The sequence below is a fragment of the Zingiber officinale genome, chromosome 10B (genome assembly GCF_018446385.1).
Source record: "Zingiber officinale cultivar Zhangliang chromosome 10B, Zo_v1.1, whole genome shotgun sequence".
NCBI classification, from domain to species: domain Eukaryota; kingdom Viridiplantae; phylum Streptophyta; class Magnoliopsida; order Zingiberales; family Zingiberaceae; genus Zingiber; species Zingiber officinale.
In genome coordinates, this window is record NC_056005.1 from 54,110 (window position 1) to 76,782 (window position 22,673).

Here is a 22,673-nt window from a genome sequence, read left to right on the forward strand (position 1 = left end):
ATCGACGTCCCTTTCGGCATATATATATATATCTAGTGTAATCTGAGATTTCCATCGAAAATCTTGAGGAGCCTGAAGAATGGAAGATTTCAATGGAAAATCTTGAGGAGCCAAGGATCAAGAACGCAAATTGCTGATATGACGAGAAATTTATAATTGCATTTCCAACTCAATGTGGATCCAATAAATTGTACATGGTAAATTAACACAATACATGAAAATTGATTAGATTCAAACAGTCTCTCCTGTCAAAATTGCATGGTTCTCGTAATATAAATACAAAAAGAACGTCACTGATCTGTAACTACCTCGTAAAATGTTCTGACATGCATATGACTAACTGTTATTGTAGTTCACTGCCAAGGATTCTTCTTAACATTCTTGTTTGAATTGATCTTAGAAGTCGTTTTAGGATTCTGCAAAAATAAAATAAGAAATAAATGCGAAAGTGATTTACTCAAAATTAGAAGTATACGAGTGCAATTTGACATACTGTTTTTTTCTTCGATTTTCCACGTATCCTATTCTTTGGTGATTTCAGTTTATATATTCGAACCATCCAATGATGTGTAGTAAACACCTGGATCAAAAAGGTAAAAAAAAACTAATTAAGTTATATGCCATTAGAATTTCTGAACTCTTTTTTTTTTTAATTAAGCTCAACAAAGTAGTCCTGTACTCAGCAAAACTCGAACAATGAATGAAAAAAAATTGGAAAAAAAAACAAGTTTAGCATAGAGAACTAGAGAAAACAAGTTACCTCTTCAAAATGTGTTAGTCTGAAATGTTTCTTCCCTATTTCTGTCCCCCTGACTCTATCAAAACCTTTACCATCTGTTTCCACAAACCTAAAATAAAAAGGTAGAATGAAAATGTACTCTAATTAGAACATTGTATCAGATTGTATCAGGTCATAAGAATAAAAAAAAAATTGCAAACCTGTAGTATGACAACTTGTACATTAGGCAATTGAGCATTGTTGGCGTAGCATGCGCATCGATACGATACTGACCATCCCTCTATATTGCCAGGAAAATAAGCATTTAAATAATCTCTTTAGCATGATTAAAGAAAGCACTGATTGATGTATTCCTAAACCCAGATATAACTATCTATGAGCGTACATATTGGAGCAAATATGTAAGCTCATAGAGACTTGTTGGAGTTCAATGGATTGACATCTTAGATGATGTACAAGCACCACAGTTTGAGTACAAGTGAGGAATTAGAATATTGAATGATATTAATAAATTTTATGCAAACTTAACAATATGTTTCACCTGGTATAACTGGGTTGCAATGCAGTACCGTATTTTATTCATGTAATACTATGCTAAGGCGTTGACAATCAGTCAGATCTTTCAAAACAATGTGAAGATAACAATAAGCAATGTATTATTTGCAGCAGTACAAGATGGAACTCGGACACTCACAAGATAATCAGGCTCTCTGATATGTGGAAAGACACCGCCTCCAATTCGAACCATCCACAAGAATTTGTTAATGTCATCACTTGAGTATCCCACAAGACCTGCTCAATGAAATAAGAAACTAGAAATTAAAGATACAAAGACACAAATTTGAATTTATTTAGATCTCATTTCAGAACACGAACCTCCAAAAACAACAAGAACATATTTGACATCCAGGGAATTGAAGATATCCCAAGCTGGTTTCTCTGGCGAGGACATAGCAGTACCAACAGTAGCAATATGAGTGTTATTCCAGGTATTATTGTCGACAATGACAGTGCGGTTTGCCATTGCAGTTGTTTGATAACCATAGTCCCACCAAGATGCAACCTGTACAATAATTAAGAAACTTCCTTCGGAACTTGCAGATTGTGTGATCTTAAAGACAAATATATAGAGGTTACAATGAGTATTATTCCAGGTATATTGTCAACAATGACAGTCACAGTTCTTTGACATCAATTGTCTAGATCCAATCCACATCAAATTGTTAGCATTTACATGTTCATATATGGAACCTCAAGAACACACATTAAGCATGCACTACAAAGTGGAAGTTGCTTTCTTACAGACAACTTTAAATAACCAGACACAAATGCTAAATTAGCACATTTGACTACTGCTCTCGTATAAAATGATTAATCTACAATTATAAAAAAAAATATAATTCAGTTTCAATCTAAAAGCATAACCAATTTTTTTTTGTAAGATGACAAACTCAGGCAAGAAGCGCGTGAACATTCATGATACATGCAAACAAATAGAAAGGAAAGGAGAGAAATAACCTTATCATCTACATCAGTGTTATGCTTTAACCACGCGTATGCTTCACGAAAATCATCGAAAACATGCAGGCCGTCATGGGAATGAGATGTTAGAACAATCGATGGGGCAGAATAAGCTTCTGCAGCTGCCCAGACACAATGAACCTAATAGCCAACACAATTTCAGTCAAGATAAAATATCCAAAAAAGATAACACCAGAAACAGAGAACGTTTTATAAATACATAATAGAAGAAATAAAATATTACACATTCTTCAATGTCTATGCATTCCACATTCTTCAAGGTCTATAATTGGGTTGGATCCTCATGTTTTGCTAGGAGTCTTGAGTTCCTTAGGATTTATTTATGTTTCATCCTCGTCATAGTAGCCCTCACACCCAAACACCTATCTCTCTCTCTCACACACACACACATCTTGCGTTGTGCCTAGATTGTGACCCAGAGCATCCTTCAATCTGCTAGCATGTGGTGATAACCTTCTACCCTCTGGTAATCCTAGGTTCTCTCTCTCTCTCCCTCTCTTGATCCCTTGTTTCATGTTTTTGCTGCCCCTTTTGCGCTTTGGATCTGAACAGCAACCACCCATCAACCAACAGCAAACGATGGTGCCACTTTTCCCCTGCAGCAGCCCTAGGAGCTCTCTCCTCTCCCAAGATCTTGTCTCTTTTTGGTCTCTCTCTTTCGTATCATTCCCTCTCCCAATGGCATCCCTTCGTGCGGACACCGGCAAGCAGTCATAGATTTTGAAGCAATGCCTGCGGATAGGGCTCCATTTTTTCTTCAATTCCAGATCTAGTGAGCAGATCTGATTTTTTATTTTTGGATTGGAGGACAACCGGTTCTGAGAGTATTGGGCGAGTAAACCTTAGGCCCTTCCTGTTTGTGTTGTAATTCCTTATATCTGCTAGATTTGAATTGTCGTCCTTCCATAGGTTGATTCCCAATGGCAGCTATTGTTTCATTGTATCAATCTCCATCTCCATCCGTGTTCAAATATCTTTGTGGTAAGAATGAGTTGGTTCTCTTCCCTTGCTTGTATTGCTGAATGGCTCTCTATTCCATAGCTAATTCCAATAGTCTATCTAAATTGGTTTTGATCTGAGGCTTCCCATTGTCTAACCTCCTTTTTATTGCTTCCTTGGTTAGGGAGTTGTGGGGTAAGAGTTCCGTTTGCGTTTAGATATGTTTTGATTATTTTGATTGTTAATGTTGGTTCAAGACTGATGGGTACATTCGTTGTTCTTGGATGTCCTTGTGAACCGAATTTTTTAATCCTAATTCTATTTTGTTTTATGCTAAAGCAAATGCTCAAATGTGTTAATGCAGATATAAATATATGTAGTTAGAATAAGTAATATGAAGATTGAAAGATAATTTGCTTCAGTGAAACTCCAATGCTTAAATGTAAATCACAACACCTTTTGACACAAAATCTTTAATAAGCCAACTTTATACTCAGTTTTATGTTTCCTTGGCCTCTAATTTTGCAGGACGGATATTTGGGATCCTAATCCGTTTCAGCTAGAGTTAGAGTTGCTCAGAGATGCTCAAACATGCTCAAAATTGATTTCTTATATTTCTTCTTATCATTTTACTTTCAAGCATCTTGATTTAATTTTATATGTAGAAATGATGTTTTTCTTATAGTACTTTTCTTTCTTTATACGAGACGTTCTTGACCATACTCAAACCTTGTGATGTTACTTTGACAAATGGATAAGACGTTATTTATCTATTTAGTCATACATTGATTGCTATCTTGTGTTATTCCTTTTTGTCATGCATATGGTTGTGGTCTTCTAGCAACTTGTCACCAGGAGAGGCACCTCCTTGTACATGGAGGCATATCCCATATCATGACAGTAAAACTTTGAACATGTTGAGAAATAACTGTTATTCATAACTTCAGATCTAAAAATAATATCCTTGAATGATAGCACATCATTTTCATATAACAAGGAGTTCAGGAAGGTTAAAAGACAAGAAATTCTTTGTGTATCGTCAGCTTAAATGTTAATCATTATACAAGAAATAGAACAAGAGATTTGCATACCACATAAAAGGCTCCAAGAATGATCAGTAGAAGAATGGCAACTGCAGAAGCCTCCAAAGGCAGTACCAGAAGTTTCTTAGCATTTAAAGGTTTATTCGACACCTTATCAGCGTTTTCTTTTCCTTTCTCCTTAATTTCTTTACCTTTCTCCAATTTTTTTTTTTCTTTCTTCCTATGCTTCTCTGATGGTCTTTCCTTTACAGTAGCTTCAGTTTTTTCTGTTGGAGTGTTGTTATCAACCTTTGTTGGTTCATCTTGAGTGCCACGGTTAGTATCCCCTGCCTTGAATTCATATCATAATTATAGATATCAAAAAAGGACAATTGACAAAAAAAAAAATCACACTTTCAATTTTTGAGAAGAACAAGTGACAAATTCATTGACATACGTCAGAAGGCGAAGCTTCAAATAATTTAGGAAGTTGAAATTTGATAGACCGTGTGAAGGCATCAAAGGCTTCTGAGAGAGCAATGCCAGACATAATGCATGCAGCAGGAGCCAAAACAAGCATAAGACGTACCTGATGAAATCATTGAAGGCAATGAGAAAGGTGACAGTTCTACAAGTAATAAGCAACATTAACTAGGAGAAATTGTGCCACTTACCATAACTCCAGAAAAATATACCGAGGTTGCTATATACAAAATCACAAATGAGCTTGCATCAGAGAGAGGTAAAAAGCATGCCTGGAAATCATTGAAAAAATGGTAGTTTCATTCAGCAAAATTAATACTGTTACGAGAATGCATAATTTTTTTTAGAAAGATCCTGATCTTTATGTTAAGAGATAAAGTGTCTAGAAAAATAAATACAAATTACACAAGAAAAACAAAGTAGAAATTACTGAGAGTAAAAAATATATAATTAGATTAATTATAGTTGCAATTGATAGCTAGATAAAACTAGTAGGCTCTACCTAGCCCATAAAAATGAGGGCAGTAAATTCGGGATGGTTCGTTAACTTGATTGGTCTGATTGCTCTAAGATATAGTTTATGACAACTGACTGATATAGCAGGATCTCATCACATGAATCAATTGAACAAATGAAATTTCTGTATATAACTATTGTAATTTAAAAGTTTCAAACAGAGAATTTCAAGTATACAACTCATGTAATGGAATGAAGAATATGGATTATATGCAGTACAAAATATTTTTCCAGTCAGACCACCAAAATGTAAAATGAAAAAACTTAAATGAATTAAAATGAACGATCACACATTTCAAAACAAGACAATAATACATAAGTTGAAACTAAAAAAACCAAATTATAGAGAAAAAAACAACTTACAACAATGCCAGCTGGAACCAAGAAAGCCAACACATTGATGTCCATGAAATAAGAAGGCCATGTTGGTGGCTGATGTTCGCTAACACTAGCAATGATTGGTATGTACTTGCTCGCATAAGTTCTGTTCACGAGGAAAGGAGGATCAAGATAAATTTTTTGTTTAAATTCCAATGATTATTTTACTTGATGCGGAATTCTTTAATATTAGTATGTAGTGAACCAACAGGCAGATTTTACATCTTATTCATTGCTCAGTAACGCACATGATTGACATAACATGTGGCATACAATATAAGATGTAAGTTCTGTTGACTATCAGAAAATATTGGTAGTGTTTTGACCGCCAGCCAATTTACAGGATGCTAAATGGACCTTACTTGAGGGTTGTTCCTCCATCAAATTTCTCATGAGTTAGGCCAAGAAAGCCACTGTCCATTGCTCACTTTTATTATGACTCATACTTTTAGAACTATATCACAAATCGCAAATATTTTTACATATTTTATACAAATGTATGATGATGAATATAACTGAAAGATTACTAATGCATTCTCAGTAAATTTCCTTGTAAAAATGATCTTAACAATTACATTAAAAACAACAAGCAAGCAATGAATGCCAACTATTTACAGATTCACCAAATGTTGGTAATAATTGAAATGTCACTAATGTTTATCATTAACTCAGAAGCTTACGGATCAAGAAGACTCAAGCTACGTCCACTCCAACCTTTTGTTGGGCTAGAGGCAACCAATGCTATGAGAATAGCTAAAACTGCAGAGCAAACAGCACTGAAGGGCGAAGAAACATAGAAGAAATAGTTACATGATAACACATTTATAATACAAAAATTATAAACTGCCATAAGAATAATGTAAGCTTACATGCCAATTGTAACAACAAGTGTCATAGCCACTTTAAACATCTTGGGAGATAATATTCCCTTGATGTAATAAACAAAAGCAACGACATGAAGAATGATGAAAACCTGCAGATTAGAGGCCAAATCAACATAAAAACGTATTGGATTCTAGAAACTACATATTTAATGTTGCTTAGAAAAACAGAGGCACTATAAGCTCTTCTATCATAGTACCACAAAAATGTATCATATGGGATTCTAACAAAATTCATCTTGGAAGTATTAACATTTAAAATGTATAAAAATATCCATGGTTCAAAATGAAATATACAACTTCTCCTTACCTCTTGGCATTTGACCTAATAAGATTACAGAAATGTCATGTAAACACTAAAGTGGTAGAAGGTCTAACTGTAACTATAAGTACTAATAGTGCAATTTTTTAATGAAGTTAACATCGGCCATATGTCATGTACGATGAATCAATGAACTAACAAAGTTTTGCTACTCACATGCTGGGGCATCCATAAAGCATATAAAAATAGAATAAAATGAGAGGTTTATGTAAAGTAGATATGGCACTGAGCTACAAACCAAAAATGAAGCAAAGTGCTCAGACGTCATCACTGCATTGAAACCAACCACAGGCACCAATGAAGCTAATAGTGTTCCTAGAACAACCTGTAAAGTATAGTAGTTTTGTATTACAAAAATATCACCTCTTCTTAAAAAAAACAATTGATGTATTAGAATTAGACGACAGCTAAGCAAACAATTTCATGTTAACTGCAAATACTTACAAGAGGAGCATAGGCAATGTACAAACGTGATGAGTAACGGCCAGTTACAATGCAGAGAAGGACGTGCATTGGAATAAGGTTAATAATGAACGTATAGCCTCCCCAAGAGCACACCTTTAAAACACATCAAACTATTATATACTCTATTTAGAAGGTGAGTCAATGAATAAATGTAAGTGTGTGTTTTACCATGTAGAAGTACGATAGAGCATTCAAGGTGGCATAAAAGAGGGATCCAGTATTCAGTGTCTGCATAAATTTCTTGATATCAGAATAGTTGAGAAAATGTTAAAAACCATAAAGAAAATTTGGCATAGAATCGGCTAATTGAGCTATTCAGTTCTCTCTCTTTTTCTTTTTTTTGCATAAAACAAGAGGAGCATGAATCTCAGTATAGAGTACAACTAGATCTGTACCTTGATATAAAGATAAAAAGTGAAAATTAGGGCAAATATTGCAACAGCTTCATTGTCATAGCTTCCAGCCACAGATCGTGAAATATATGAGGGGACCTGCACAGAGAGGAGAAAGATATAATTTTTTCTGAGATTAAAAGACTATACTAAATGTGAAAATGCAGCATAAGCAAGAAATTGCCCTTCTAAAACCTAACTAGGAAGAAAATTTAATATTTTCTTGCATATATGCAAATGATCTTACTAAAATGCCACCTAGGAGATGAAGAATTCTAGCAGTATTACATAAAACCAATCATATTTAATTCAAAAACAATATAAGAAGACATGGTTAAAGTTGTGCATTCTTTCAAAAAATACGGTTGGTTACAACTAACCAACAAGAGTACAGTAAGAACATGATTACCATTGCCAATAGGGCTGCTGCAGTTAAACCAGCTCCAGTTCCCTTGACTTCCTGCAATTCTCATCAGAAGAATAGGAAAACAAGTAACTATCAAAATCTTTACAAATATCAATATGAAAAGTAAGAACAAACAAATTGATGAGAGGGTGCCTTTGTGAGAAGATATGTAGCCCATGCTGCATTAGCTGAGAAAATAGGAGCTGTGAATACACAGACAGTCTCCACTGATAGAGGAATGTTCAAGTTATTCAACAGCCTGAAATCGTGAAACAAGAAATGCACCTATTACTTAATTAGCATTCCAATGAATTATAGCTTTTTCATGATTAACAATATCCAACAAACATACCACCATATGGAACCAGCTGTTAGTGTTAAACCAGGGTAAACAGTTCCACCTATTACACGACCAAGGGGATACCTGTCAAGGATCACTAACAACATAAGTTCAAAGACAATATCAAGATCAGAGTTCTTGCAATAAGTCGACATGTTCTCTAGATAGTACCAGGTTCGATCATCAAACCAATTCCAAAAGTCGTAAATTCCATTCTTTGTGAGAAACTGAAAATAGTTCATATGAAGACAGTATAAGATGCATATTCTCAGAGACAGAATGTGAGACAATTGACTAGAAAAGGTGGTGTGCTGAGTGTATGAACTCCAACACGTCCCAGTTTGCAGATATAATGGTCAATGAAATCTTGTCGTCAAGTGCCTGGGCATGACAATGTATCTTTTTTCTTAAAATGTAATGAGTAAGATATCAGAAAGTGTATGGGGGAAGTATAAATCAATTCTAATAGTCATAAAATTCAACCTTCAAATAGGCCAATAGTAGAACTATTACTGGATAATTTTAATCTTATAAGTAGTCTCATTTAGAACTGTGATACTAAAGAGAATGTTAAAAGAAACATAAAAACAAAAGACGAACCCGTTAAGATTATTTAAGAGGAGTTCTATCATCATCCCGTTTAAACAAAATACTGGGAGCAAGAGGAGATGTAAGAGTTAAAAAAAAAAAATTGAAAAGAATCAAACCTGAGTGACTCTGTAATTGAAGTACGGATCGAACTCGTGAATCACACTCTCATACTTGATGACCTAGAAGATGAATTTAAACAACAAACAAATGCAACACTGAATCATCACCCGCTATTATCTCAAAATCAACTATTCAACTGCATGTCTCCAGTTCAGTATTGTGTTCTTCGCTTCAGATCTAGATTGGAGGTCATCGATCAATGAGAAGGAAGGCTTACCGAGAAGAGGCGGATCGAGAAGGCTAGGGTTCCAATCAGGAGGAGAATGAATACTCCGAGAACACCCCCGAAGGCCTTCCGCAGGGATCCTTCCCCTTTAGCTTCGGAGGGATCCGCCATTGACGGCTGGATCAAGCAGGGGAGCAGACGATGGGAGGCAGGAGGAGACTGGAGACCCCAACGATGACTTCTTCAGCGTTTGGGATTCAATTCGTCGACCGGCCCGAAATCTCGTTATATACCTCCGCAGATGTTATGGCCGTCGGATTCAATTCAGTCCAAGTTTTATGAAAGTCCGTTTGTACATACGGTTGAGATTGAGAGGTTGAGGCATTGTACAGGTCTAGATTGGTGTAGGGATTGTGCAGGATTTGGCGACTGGCTGATAGACGATAGATGCCGTTCGGAGTTTCAGCACAATTAGAGTTTAAATTTTGATATTTTTTAAAATAAATTAATTTACAAATTATCTATTATTTTTATTCCAGAAAATAGATAATGTTTAAACTTATTTATCCTATATATTTGACGCAGTGATTAAAGGGGAGGCTCCACCCCGCTGTCATGTTAGAGATCAGAGTCAAGACGATCAAACGCCCCTATACCACTAGCCGATCGGGGAGCACGCTCGTCCGATCGGGATAATGAAGACCCGAGCCGACATCATAATAGCTCGGCGAGGTTCCGAGCTTCCGGCACTTAAGAAAGACTATCTGCAAGGGCACGCCAAGCGGCTTCCTCGCTCGGCCTTATATAGAGCTATGAAAATGGGGTGGATGTACGATCGAACTATACAGAAACAGACGAGCGCCCGAGCGGCTTTCCCGCTCATCCAGATAATGGCTCATGGATCAAGACAACAGGAGTGCCGGTCGAGTGGCCTTCCCGCTCGGCCAGATAATATACTCATCCAAGCAGAAAGTAAGAAACCCGAGCTGAGCGGTTGGCCTTCGAGTGGCTATCCCGCTCAGCCTAATAAAGAACACTGCTAGTTAGATATTATCTTTTTAGGAGCATGCGTCGCTGACAGATGGTATGGTCGACGGTCGATTCAAACAGAAGATCGTACGACAGAAGTTTCCACTGTCACTTCAGAGATATGCTCGGCTCTTTGAAGAATTGTGTCAAGGATATTTTACTGATACATCTTTTCAAGGAAAGCTTCGGGAAGCATGCAGCCTTGGGAGCATACACGCACGCTACAGGAGCCCTATATAAAGGGGGTCTAAGTTTCAGCGGAAGTATGTGATAATCTACTGTTACTGTTATTGTTCGCTATTTTACTTCCACATACCGTCGACGACTGACTTGAGCGTCAGAGGGTCATCGCCAGAGACCCCTCCCTGGCGCGGCACTGATGCTATTGTGGTTACAGGATCGTAAGGAGTCAAAATACGATCAACTAGAGCGCTACATCCCTAATTTCCATGCTCTCGACTATCGGACAAGATAAATATTTTTTCATTTCAAACAAATGTAAGTATCCGGAGCTTTTATATACAGACTTCAATCCAATTATAAATGGTTTATTCGCACTATGATTCTCATATTCAAAATACAATGCCATAAGCAAACCAACAAATATCACCTTGAAAATTAGAAGCCTAGCTGTCCATTTTCACTAAGACTAGACGTTCAACATTGGGATTCAAGCTCTTAATCAGACGACACCTTATTAGCAAGAATTGCCAACTTCATAAAATAGCTACAATTTCAGGCTGTGATTGGACGACAACAACAAGAAGAAGAACAAAAAAACACATCCTCCTTGAATCCAAGACTTAGTAATGACTTTTAAACCTCATGCTATCGAAGCTAGCTGACACGCTAGAAGAACAAGTTCACCCGTCATAATATAAAAGGGCAAATCAAGTAATGTAGGTTCAGATATATATCATAATAGCTACATATAGCTAATATCAGAGACGATACCTTTCAATATTAGACAATTGGTTATACGTAAATAAGAACTAGAATCAGTTGTTTGATTGAAATCTAACAACCGATCATCCCAATGAAGTAGGAAGAGTGTGAGTATCTATATGGATAAACTAGCCGAGTCTGCATTTTTGATCACCTTTTCTCCTTAATTCATAGTACGTCTACTGATATTTAATAAATACTAGCGCAAATGACTTAATTTGGGGTTGTAGAAGCTCGTGAGGTGGTCACGAGTGCTGATTTCGACAGATCTTTAACATTCCTAGCAGCCTTTTACATGATAAATCATTTTTCCACTGTATAAAGATCTCCAAGGTTTTGGCTTGCAGGCTTACACGTCCGTCGGTTGCAACTGTCACCCTGTTTCTTAATCCTCACATCCTGGGATATGTGGGCTCTATGGCAACCTTGGCCACCAATTGCAGTTACGTACGTCGATCCATCTTTTATATTGCTACTTTAATCAAGCTTTTGTGCAGCATGACATCCCAATAAATTGGAAGGTTCTTCCCCCCTGTGTAGTGGCATTAATTACTGAAATTTTCATCGCCTTTTCGGCATCCATAAATTAAGGAGGGATCGATTCGATGTCACCATACGAGCCAGCTCCTTGGACCTTGGAGATAGTTACTGAACAAAAGAGGTTTCATGGCTTCGTGCTCTAAACTTTCTTCTTCTGCAGGAGACCCAGAATCAAGCCTCTTGCTCTGCAAGGTAACTATCATTCATATATGATCTCCTCATTGAGTTCGTATATGTATGCGAATGTTAATTATCAGGGGAGTTGATGCGAGGGCTCTTACTTATCAAACCTCTCATCTCCATTTAGACGCTAGTTCATAGTTAAATTCAGCTTAATAGAGATGTTGAAATCAATTATAGATAATTTAAGGACAACAAAGGAAGTAATATGGATAACAATCTTAAATTGATTTCAATCAATCAAGATTTGTTATATTTAGTATTATAATTAAAATCAAATCAATAGAAAAAGATAATATTTTTAAGTTTTAGAATTATTATTATTATTCTATGTCCTATTTACTCTTTCTATTATTATCTAGCATTTACATAAATAAGCCAGGTGCCAAATCGACCACTTCAACGACCATCGTCCGACGCCGGAATGAACAAGATGATCATCGCCAGTAAGACGACCATTGACGAGGTCAATGAGCACTCGAACGAGAAGATGAGCAACTGCGATCTTGACGGAGTTGCTGAGAGCGTGAGATGCGAGTGCTGCGGGATGTCGGAGGATTGCACGCCCACCTACATCCGTCGGATCAAGGAGCAATTTCACGGCAAGTGGATCTGCGGCCTCTGCTCCGATGCCGTCAAGGAGCAGATGAAGCGAGCCAAATATAACACCGAGGAACAAGCGCTGGAGTCGCACATGTCACACTGCATCAAGTTCAACAGGACAGTCAGACTCAACCCCAAGCTCTCCCTGGCAGTCGCCCTGAGGGACATCGCGAGGAAGAGCTCCGAACGCAGGACGAACACTGAAGCGACGATGTCCAGCGAGCTTGTGAGCGTCATCGGCTGTGGCCCGAGTTTGGATCTCGATCACAAGCAAGCGCAGATACAGTGATGAAGCGTACGCATATGTTTCGAGCTCTAGCGATCTTTTAACTTAGCTAGAATCAAGCAGTAGTTAAGATTTGTGAAATAATCGCTAATTCCTAACTGAAGGACCCTGTAGAAGATAGATTAATAAGTCGCTTTTCTCGACGTTAATTAAAATTAATCGAATTTGATGTGCATTTTGCTGATTGTTGTCTGTCTAATGCTGAGAATAATTAAAATGCAAAAAGAATTGTGGAGGAAGAGAAAAGCAAAAGGCTAGATCGATTCCGGAAGGCATGCCATCATCATCGCTCCCGCTCCCTTTCGCTTTTCCTTTTCCCGCTTCTTTATCCCTCTGTAGCTCTCACTCGTCCCCTCCATGCGTCTCCCCCTGCCCCAGACGCCATGCTTCCTCCGCCAGAGTTCCGTGCGCCGCCGCCGTCACCCGTCGCCGGCGCGCACGCTCACGCGCCGGGCGACGGCGAGGAGCTCGCAGGGTTCCTCGCTCAGTTCCTCCGCGTCCCCAAACTCAACCTCCCGCACCGCATCTTCCCCCAGGAAGCCACGCTATGGGACCCGGCGGAGATCGACTTCCGGACGCTGATATCGCCGGATGCCGGCCGATCCGAGGCGGATCTGCTCAAGTCCGCCGCCGCGGCCTTCGGCTGTTTCCGGCTTGCGAACCACGGTATCCCGCCGGGACTGATCGCGGCGGTCGGAGGGGCCGCGGCGGCGACGTTCCGGATGCCGCTCGAGGAGAAGGAGAAGACGAAGGTGGCGAAGTTGCCGGAGAGGAGTTGGGGTTTCGAAGCGGAGGAGGTAGGGGAAGACGAAGAGTTCTTCTGGTGGTGTGGGACAGAAACTTTGCCGCGCAGCTTTAATGACCTGCAGTAATCATCAATCTACTTTCTTTATCCATAAACATCAAAATTAAACAACCAATTCACTTCATTTCTTTCCCAGAGATAAATTGCAAGAGTTATTGAGTGAAATTGAGAAAATAGCGGCCAAAATTGAAGATGTTCTATTGGATGACGATACAAATAAGAACAATGCCCAGCTGCTGAAACTCAGAAACGAGGGCGCAGAAGGCTCATTGATTTGCCTCCGGAAGCATGCTCCGAGCGGAAGGCATAACGCCGGAATAATCAAGCATGAGTTGCTGAGAATGCTGGTAAGGAGCTGGAGCTGCTCGAGCTGTTTGAGTCTGCATCTCGCAGGAGGGGCTTCCGAGTTCCATGTCTACTCCAAGAGGGGTTGGTACCGATTTCGTCCGGGTCACTCGGCCGCTCTCATCGTCACCGTCGGCGATCAACTTCAGGTGATTATTCCACCGTCGGAGAAGGCGAATCGCCAATATCGTTGCCATTAACTGATTGATTTTCCGTGTAGGCTTGTAGTCGTGGGATGTACAAACATGTCGTTGGGAAGCCTGTTTTGGCTCCAGGAGACGATGGAGAATGCATTTCCATGGCATTTCACTGCGTGAATGGCGGGGGCGGTAGAGCATCACAGGGGGGAAAGACTGTCACGCTCATGGAACAAGTCATGGTGGCGGCAATCCTGGCAATCCTCTACTGCTTCTTAGTCTCTTGATCCTCCTCGAATTGTGATTTTATTTGTTTGTGTTCTGATGTTGTATTTTGAGTGTATTTGAAAGGATGAACCATGTTTGATGCTCAAGAACGAAAACAGCACCAACAGTGAATTGTGGGTCAGAAAACAGGAGCATAAAAAATATTATAAAAAACCACTTGAGTAGGGCATCTCATTTGTCCCAAAAGTACCGACATCGAGGCATCAAACATCAAAATAAAACACTCAAAAGGCCTTACCATCATAAATAAATTCTGTTGTCAAAAAAAATTAAAAAAAACACAAGTTTAACTCCAAGTTAACGAATGTATTGATAAAACACCGCCCCCCACAGAGCACTATGCAACTGACTACTATTAGACTGCTAATATGCACGAAGTGCTGGCTCTTGTCTGATTATCTATACTGGTGGTAAACAGGGTTGTACATGAGGCTCTCTGCGTACTTCACCAGGTCCTTGGGATGTGGGTACCGACTCGCCAATCCTTGAAGGACAATTAGCCCAGTTTAAGGTAGATTCATTATGCATTCGGAATAAAGAGATGGAGAAGAAACTCACCAAGTTCATATGCTTTTGCTGCAACATTCGCAGCAATATGAGCAGATATCTTCCTAATGTTTGAGAATGGTGGGTAGACCATTCCTTTGTCCAAGTTCTCCTGCGTCACCTGTTGAGCTAAAGCTTCCGCTGTCCAACAAAAGTTACCACAATTTTACTACTTTCCATAGTTTTGTCGAATATATGGAAAAGTGAAACTCAAAGTTGATGGGGTTTATGGTGTATGGAACAACTTTGAAATATTCATATAGAAAAATAGGAATATAGTAATGGTTGATTCAACTTGTGAACTTACAGGCTGCAAGCAGCATGTCGTCATGCACACGGGTTGCTCCAGAGATCACCAACCCAAGGCCAAATCCCGGGAAGATGTAGGCATTATTTGACTAGAAGAATGTGGGAAGCACCGAAGGTTAGTTTGTAACAAATAGAAATTTTCATATTGAAATAAGTTGTTTATGTTGAGAACAAATTTTAAACCTGTCCTGGCACAAGAACTTTTCCATCATATTCAATTGGATCAAATGGACTCCCACTAGCAAATATTGCTCGACCCTGTGAATGAAAGCCAAAGTCTTCAGTAACAAAAGTTAACTACCATAGTAAATCATGAATACGAATTATGCAACTGTTACTGCAAAAAGTTGGAGGAAGCTTACCTTACTCCAGGTATATGCCTCTTCTGCAGTGCATTCTGACTGAGAGGTAGGGTTGGATAGAGCCAAAATTATGGGTTTCTGTAATCAATGCAAAGGAACTAGTGGATTGAATCTAATACTCTCTGAATATATGTAAATTGTAAACAGAAACGGAATGCATTCCTGTAAGGATTTGGTAGAGGTCTGGGTGTAGAAGCTAACCTCATTAAAAGTAGCCATCGCTTCAACTACTTCCTTTGTGAAAGTTTTTCCCACTCCAGATGACCCAATAAGAACAGTGGGCTTGATAGCCTAAGAAATTGAGCAGGAATAAATGAAGGAATACTCGGAAACTAATGGAGGCAAATTTACAAGGAGGAGGTCCGCTTGAATTGGTACAAACTTCAGACAGCAAAAATAAGATAAAGTATTAGTGTTATAATTTCACAACTAAATGGAAACGTGACCACTGGAGAAACCACTTTAAATGAGTAAACCTGAGTTGAAGAAAGCATTCTAGTCATCAACAATGATATAGCTTAAGAGTCGCACATAGTGAGAGAAAAAATATACAAGTGTATGATAGGCATTTAGCACGTGAAACCACCCGCAAGAAACCAGAATGACACATGAGGCTGCAATACCTTGATAGCATCTAAAAGATTATTGACAGGCTCATGATCATGCGCCCAAGGTTGCTTAAAGTGTTGAAGGGAATCCTTGCGTGAACTCACAATTAAGCCCTGGAAAGGGTATCACAATGCAAACAATGAAAGTAAAACGATTTAAAGTTGTATGCTTGCAATAAGTATAACCAAGGTCCAAGATTCTCTTCCTTACCTTAGAATCGACCATCCATATCTTCTTGCGAGTCTCTTCCAATGGAGCTTTTGTCTACAATAGCCATAAGAAATCCACAACCAAATGAACCACTACGTAAAATCATCAGAACATCCAAAACGTTGTTCATGCACATAAAAAATGACTAAGTTCGAAACCTGCTTTGACATTTCAAGAGCTATGAGTTCTGCAATACCAGTACCAGCCTGTATTGATAATCAGAATAAGGAAACGATTCAAAGAAGTATTGATAATATAAACAGAACAAATATTTAACTGAGATAAGTTCAGTTAATATACTCTTGAAACATGTATCTGCACAGTGCATAATTAAAGTCACAAAACATGCAACATGAACACTCAAACACTAAGTAGCCTAGCAGAAATTATGGCAAACAGTAGTACATTTCAATCTAAACCACAACATTGGAAAAATCATCTTCTACCCTCTCTTTAAAAAAGCAGAAGCCCACCTAATAAATAAAATCCTAATAGACATGATCTTCCTATATCTATTTCTCATATAATTATTTGCGTCACAAGCTTTGTAATATGAAATACAAGGACCAAGCATAAGTGAATAGGAATTCATACTCCCAGAATGGGAAACTAAGATGTTTACAGGCAAATACACAAGTCAACAAAATGAAAGTCGAACACATTCAATAGACCAAATCAACCAATTGAGATTAGGAGTAAAACCTCCCCAGCACCAAGGAATAAGAAACTGTGCTCTGCCAATGTTCCACCAACTATTTTTAAAGCGCCAAAAAGTCCAGCAAGAACAACAGAAGCTGTGCCCTGAAATGAGAATAAGCATATTGAATGGTTTGTAAACAGTGGAGATAGTTTAATGTGAGTGAATCAAGTTCAACAATTTCAAAGAACTATAAAGGAAGATCCTGAAGTCTAAAATAGTATAGCTAAAATCAATTACCTGTATATCATCATTGAAGACAAGATGTGTTTTACGATATTTGGCAAGGAGTTCAAATGCATTATGGTTAGCAAAGTCTTCGAACTGAAAAATAACACAACAAATTTGAGATCAAAATAGCATAAATAGGAAACAAAAAGAAAATCTGCAACCACAAAAACTTATCCAGTCAGTCACTGACCTGAATTAGTACTTTTTCTCCATATCTCTGTTTCACAGCATTCATGAATTCCTCTAGTAACTCTGTGTATTCCTAAATACAAGGAGAAAACTAATCAGACAGAAGTTTACATGAATTAGGATAAATCAAACATATGCTTCGAGACAATACTTGGCCAGTGGCTCTTCTTCGCCTCAACCCAATATAAAATTCATCATTAAGTAACTGTTCATTGTTGGTCCCCACGTCAATAGTGACAGGCAAACACTGCAAATTATCAATTTGTTTTAAGAACAAAAAAGCTACAACGTTCCACAGAAACTAGCATGTGAAAAAAATTTGTATGACAAGAATCATACAAAAATAAAAAGCTAAATACAACTCACAGCGGATGGATGGACTCCACCAAGCGCAGTATATAAAGCAAGTTTGCCCACAGGAATTCCCATGCCCTAGAAAATTGCAATTTAACAAGTTGAAAATCCATAGAAAAAGATCCCAACAAAATGGTTTGCATGTCAGGAATGACAATAAATCTGAGTATAATATTACCTGGCAGCCAAGATCCCCAAGACCCAAGATGCGTTCACCATCTGTGACCACAATAACTTGAATATTCCTTTCAGGCCAGTTTCTCAGCACCTCAAGAATCCTTCCTCTAAAAACTCAATTTATTCCATAAATTTCAGTAATTGGATTAGGAAGCAAGTCAAGCAACATAATAACTTACTTCTCATTCAAACTGATATAGAGGCCTTGAGGATGCCTAAAGATAGAACCGTACTTCTGGCATGCCTCGCCAACAGTAGGCGTATAAACAATTGGAAGCAATTCTTCCACATGGTCAATGAGGAGTTTGTAAAAGAGCTTCTCATTTAGCTCCTGAAGATTAAATCATATGTACACCAAATGAGGTTAGAAATAATTCGAACCAATTACTAATAAAGATTAAATGCCAGTTATCTTAGGTACCTGAAGATCCATCATGGCCATATAACGTTGCAAGGGTACCTGGTATTGACGAAGATTGTGCATGATCTTTTTCTCCTGCAAGAAAAAGGATGCAAATTTCAAACTCATAATAGGGGATAGTAGGAAACAGAATTGTTTTACTTCTTCTTAGGTAATTCTAAATACATACAAACCTGAAGCTCTTGTGAAACACATGTTGGAGGCAAGAGACCTCGCAAATAGTGGGCATCTCTTTCTTTCTCATTGAATGCAAGACCTTTGTTATATTGTGGATTCCGCAACAATGTGTAACCACTATGCAAGAAAAAAAAGAAAGGGTTACGAATTTTAAAATCTCTATTTCAATTTAATTAATTTTGATTTAACATGGTTTCTGGTTTAAATTTAAAAAATAAAGTATTTGATTAATAACCAATAATCAAAACTGCATGAAGTTTTTAATTCAATTTTGGTTCTCTAAATTAATTTTGATTTATTCTGTGTAAATCAATTAACCTAGTTTAGTTTAAATTAGAGATTTAAACCAAGGCCATATCAACAAACTATTATAAAACATTTCCATTGATTGATAAAATATGATTGCATCTTGCTATCTTCTTGATAATGGTTGTTATTCCCTTATGGCATACCCAAAAACTAATTTGCACCACAATGTGGAACCAGAAGTGATAAATTGTATGATATGATGGCCCTTAATTTTCTAAAAGATATATACACAATTAAGCATAAGTAAGAGGAAACTCTACAGAAAAACTTCCATCAGACTTGAGATTGATTTAAAAAAAAAAAATCTATGTCAAAATGAAAGGGTAAATACATGAATAGTCAGTGGATCATGGAGTCCCCAAAATAAAAATTATTTCATAATTATAAAATAATAAAACCAATTAATAAAAGCACATCGGCTATGGCAACTCTGTGAAGATGACATCCCAATACCTGGTCCTAGCAATAAAAGGAGGGCATACTCTCGGCAACAGAAGAAACGACAGCCCACACAATTAATGGTGGGAGGTCAACTTTCTTAATAATGGAGACTGAACCATGACACCTAAATGGCCTGCTTATCCCCTTATGGGAATTGACATAATCAAACCCAGGGAATACAAATACAGATTTGTCTTGGCCTGCACTTATACATCTAGTTTAATACACCAAACAATAAAATTAAAAATTTCCATTTTATATGTCAGCATGACCACTATTCATGCATGTCTAAAATGTAACCAATCCCAAGTGAAAATATTAAAACTTTTTAGGTCTTCAATAGTTAATGTTAAATATCTATATTATATTTGTATCTTTCACGTAAGGAAACATAAACTTTGACTATTTATCAATTTATCGGGTGAGAATCCAATATTTGTAAAAACCATACTTTCTCCTCGATGACAACTTGCTAGAAATAATTTTCGATCAAGTCCAACAAAGGCACACGAATACTTTATAAGGAAATTTTCAAACTTGGCAACGATGAAACACATTATTAAGCAATCAAATAGAATACATTAATATACTAACAATCTCCAGGACGCAATTCGGATGAGTAAATACAGACGAGAAGAGAAAGGATCGCCCAAATGGTCTTGAAGATGGAAACATAAAAGGCAGTAATGAAGTTATTCGATAGTATCTTAAAAATAAAACACCAGGAAACCGCCAATATGTAACCAGATAAAACAAAAAATATACAAAACAAGTAAAGAAATTAATGAAAGTAAAATACAAACACAGAAAAATAACCAGCTGGAGCATTCAAGATTGCTTTTGACAAAGCAGCATGGAAAGGTTTTAACCCTCGTATTCGATATAATCTAAATGCCCCAAACTAGCAAAAAGTAAAACTTCAACAAGATCAAGGAAAAAAACACACACACAACAATCTCGAGAAAACCGACTATCAGATCCGAACACAAACCTGGCGACGGAGACTGTCCACGGCATCATGAATTGTTCATCCCTGTAGCCATCATGGTGCTCTATGTCTTCGACAGGTTCAACCGAGTTCGGCTCGACCTTCTTGATTGTGTTGTCCACTGCGATTCTCCTCCCGTTCAGCTCCCCTCCGCTCCTCGCCTGACACCGCACCGTCGCCGGAAACGGTAGAGCCACCCGCTGTCTGCGCGCCCGAAGTGGGCCTAGCAACTCGTCGCATCGCTGAGAAAACAAAACCAATCAAAACCATTCTCGCATATCGCAGGAAGAAAAGGGTAAAAAAAAAAAACAATCTTTATTCGGCATATGCAAAAACATCACAATCACGAAACAAGGAAGAATGTCGAGGGGCATTAAAAAAAAAATTGAACGGAACCAGAAAACGGCAGGAGAAGAGATTGATTACCAGAAAGCAAGTCCGATCCAACGAAAGCATGGCGACGAGGAGAGGAGGGAGAGGTGGGAGATCGAACGCCGAAGCCTTTCGCGTCTTCTCTTCCTCGATGGGCAAGGGCGACCTGTGAAACCGATTGTGAGAGGGGAGTGAGAGGAGGATTCATCGATGCGGCAGCTTTTAAGAACTGTAAGATGTGCCCGCGGATCAGCCTAAGCTCCTACGTGGAAACAACGCAACGGAAGCAATCGGGGAAGGTGGGACTGCAATCGCAGGACCGCTTGGTGTAATTGCGTGCGGCGACCTGCACGATTGCTTTTGCCCTGGATCTCTTACAATATTGAGAATCTACCAAATCTTGACTTTTGACCGTCCATAGTTGCCAATTTTTTGTTTTATTTTCTTTTGTTTTTCAAAAAATTAAATTAAAATTTTCACAAACTCGTTAATTAATAAAATAACAGGAAAGAAAAAAAATATATAAACATGAATTATAATACGAGTTAATTTGGAAAGAAAAAAAAAATAGTATTTATTTGCATTAATGCGTACACTGGCTGATGGTTGAGGCGCACGTGACCTTGGACTCTCCGCCCGTCGTTGCGCATGACACAACCAACGCTTTTTTAATTATCTAATAAAAAAACAAAAACGTGAATGGATTTTTAAAATAAGAAATTCAAATTAGTTCGACTATAATTTTGATTCGTGATTTTAGTGAATTATAATTTAATTCGTAACATTTGAATTTCAGTTTGTGTTCAATTCCACTACTGAATTCCGATGTATTGTTTTATTTCATCGACAATATCAATTTTGATTTTGACAAAAATAAATAAATTATTAGAAAAAATACAGTTAACGCATGTATTTTCTATCCATTAGCATTTCCCCTCTTACTTAAAAAATAACACTTAGCCTTCTTTCACCAAAAATCAAATATGAAAAAATTTGTAAAACACAATTTTATCCTTGTCTTTTTGATATATTTTTATAATATTAAGAGAAAAAATATATTAAATTAATATGGAAAATAATTATATATAAGGGATCAGCTCTTTAAATATTGATTAGTTGGAGGGTGTACGTAAGGAAAAAAAATATTCATAAAAGGGCAAAAAAAAAATAAAAGCATTCGGTGATTGTATTCTCCATGACTCGCTCAAGATAATTTTTATGTGATCAAATAAGTTAAGTTAAGTTCTGTTGTGTTTAACCTTGTGTCTAAGTGTATAGAAACTTAGGAGCACAGGACGTCGAGCAAAAGACGCAGCTAGCGAAAAGGACAACACGGGAGAGAGCCGACGGACTCGATGCATCTGAGGGACGAGGTGCTGCGGAAAAGTACGCTAGCGGACGAGAAGAAGGTGCGCAGTGTTTCCGAGGGACGAGAAGTCAGAGCAGAAGCTTGCTTGAGAAGGTCGGAAGTTGAGTTCGGGTGAGCCCTATTTCGGATGGTCGAAATCGCCCAAGCGAGCGGAGCCGAAGCGAAAGACCCAGACCGAAGCAAACGGAGCCGAAGCTGGAGGCTCGAAGTGAAAGTCAACAAAATGTTGACTTTCACCCTTCGCACCCGGACTCTAGGCACTCGGAACCCAAATTTTATCAAGATTGATGTGGCCTTTGACCGGGGCATCGGGGATAAGGCTTTATCCCCCTCCAGGCGCTTGGAACCCTTCCAGGCGCCACAAGCAGGGTTATATAAGCAGTCTTGCTCCCAGAAGCTAATAACAACAAGAATTATTCAAGCAACACTTGTACACGCTTCTTTGTCTGTTT

The 22,673-nt window shown here is 38.0% G+C and overlaps 4 protein-coding genes across 4 annotated transcripts; 2 read left to right on the forward strand and 2 right to left on the reverse strand.

Annotated features, from left to right (window-relative positions):
• Positions 1 to 139: 139 nt before the first annotated feature.
• LOC122029466 (dolichyl-diphosphooligosaccharide--protein glycosyltransferase subunit STT3A-like) lies at positions 140 to 9,563 on the reverse strand. The gene is made up of 23 exons (XM_042588454.1): positions 9,354 to 9,563; positions 9,133 to 9,195; positions 8,597 to 8,652; positions 8,438 to 8,509; positions 8,239 to 8,344; positions 8,089 to 8,139; positions 7,683 to 7,778; positions 7,456 to 7,515; positions 7,267 to 7,380; positions 7,061 to 7,147; positions 6,489 to 6,592; positions 6,300 to 6,395; positions 5,605 to 5,725; positions 4,917 to 4,997; positions 4,700 to 4,831; positions 4,312 to 4,593; positions 2,258 to 2,401; positions 1,616 to 1,802; positions 1,434 to 1,531; positions 940 to 1,019; positions 761 to 848; positions 494 to 580; positions 140 to 416 (listed from the first exon to the last, which is right to left on the reverse strand). The coding sequence occupies exons 1-23, from the start codon at positions 9,471 to 9,473 to the stop codon at positions 354 to 356; spliced, it is 2,388 nt and encodes a 795-aa protein (XP_042444388.1). The 5' UTR covers positions 9,474 to 9,563; the 3' UTR covers positions 140 to 353.
• Positions 9,564 to 12,420: 2,857 nt separating this feature from the next.
• On the forward strand, positions 12,421 to 12,888 carry LOC122030339. The gene has a single exon (XM_042589551.1). It carries the CDS (start codon positions 12,421 to 12,423, stop codon positions 12,886 to 12,888), a length of 468 nt encoding a protein of 155 aa, XP_042445485.1.
• A 374-nt stretch (positions 12,889 to 13,262) lies between these two features.
• LOC122028528 (gibberellin 2-beta-dioxygenase 5-like) lies at positions 13,263 to 14,620 on the forward strand. The gene is made up of 3 exons (XM_042587369.1): positions 13,263 to 13,753; positions 13,827 to 14,184; positions 14,256 to 14,620. The coding sequence occupies exons 1-3, from the start codon at positions 13,269 to 13,271 to the stop codon at positions 14,457 to 14,459; spliced, it is 1,047 nt and encodes a 348-aa protein (XP_042443303.1). The 5' UTR covers positions 13,263 to 13,268; the 3' UTR covers positions 14,460 to 14,620.
• On the reverse strand, positions 14,589 to 21,067 carry LOC122028527 (NADP-dependent malic enzyme-like). The gene is made up of 20 exons (XM_042587368.1): positions 20,907 to 21,067; positions 20,484 to 20,722; positions 18,739 to 18,859; positions 18,566 to 18,640; positions 18,324 to 18,475; positions 18,146 to 18,251; positions 17,980 to 18,045; positions 17,765 to 17,860; positions 17,615 to 17,686; positions 17,434 to 17,517; positions 17,199 to 17,297; positions 16,655 to 16,702; positions 16,497 to 16,550; positions 16,301 to 16,399; positions 15,879 to 15,968; positions 15,678 to 15,755; positions 15,499 to 15,573; positions 15,314 to 15,404; positions 15,019 to 15,147; positions 14,589 to 14,944 (listed from the first exon to the last, which is right to left on the reverse strand). The coding sequence occupies exons 1-20, from the start codon at positions 20,934 to 20,936 to the stop codon at positions 14,856 to 14,858; spliced, it is 1,893 nt and encodes a 630-aa protein (XP_042443302.1). The 5' UTR covers positions 20,937 to 21,067; the 3' UTR covers positions 14,589 to 14,855.
• Between the last annotated feature and the right edge of the window lie 1,606 nt (positions 21,068 to 22,673).

Excerpts from the sequence above, each read along its gene's own strand:
- LOC122028527 (XM_042587368.1), bottom strand. The coding sequence starts at position 20,936 with ATGCTTTCGTTGGATCGGACTTGCTTTCTG. Across the intron at positions 18,046-18,145 it reads TTGGGGATCTTGGCTGCCAG|GGCATGGGAATTCCTGTGGG; the intron begins GTAATATTATAC and ends GCAATTTTCTAG. Across the intron at positions 17,861-17,979 it reads GTGGAGTCCATCCATCCGCT|TGTTTGCCTGTCACTATTGA; the intron begins GTGAGTTGTATT and ends GATAATTTGCAG.
- LOC122030339 (XM_042589551.1), top strand. The coding sequence starts at position 12,421 with ATGAACAAGATGATCATCGCCAGTAAGACGACCATTGACGAGGTCAAT.
- LOC122028528 (XM_042587369.1), top strand. The coding sequence starts at position 13,269 with ATGCTTCCTCCGCCAGAGTTCCGTGCGCCGCCGCCGTCACCCGTCGCC. Across the intron at positions 13,754-13,826 it reads CGCAGCTTTAATGACCTGCA|AGATAAATTGCAAGAGTTAT; the intron begins GTAATCATCAAT and ends TTTCTTTCCCAG. Across the intron at positions 14,185-14,255 it reads CCGTCGGCGATCAACTTCAG|GCTTGTAGTCGTGGGATGTA; the intron begins GTGATTATTCCA and ends TTTTCCGTGTAG.
- LOC122029466 (XM_042588454.1), bottom strand. The coding sequence starts at position 9,473 with ATGGCGGATCCCTCCGAAGCTAAAGGGGAAGGATCCCTGCGGAAGGCC. Across the intron at positions 8,140-8,238 it reads CTACATATCTTCTCACAAAG|GAAGTCAAGGGAACTGGAGC; the intron begins GCACCCTCTCAT and ends TGAGAATTGCAG. Across the intron at positions 4,998-5,604 it reads TGGTTCCAGCTGGCATTGTT|GCATGCTTTTTACCTCTCTC; the intron begins GTAAGTTGTTTT and ends AATGATTTCCAG.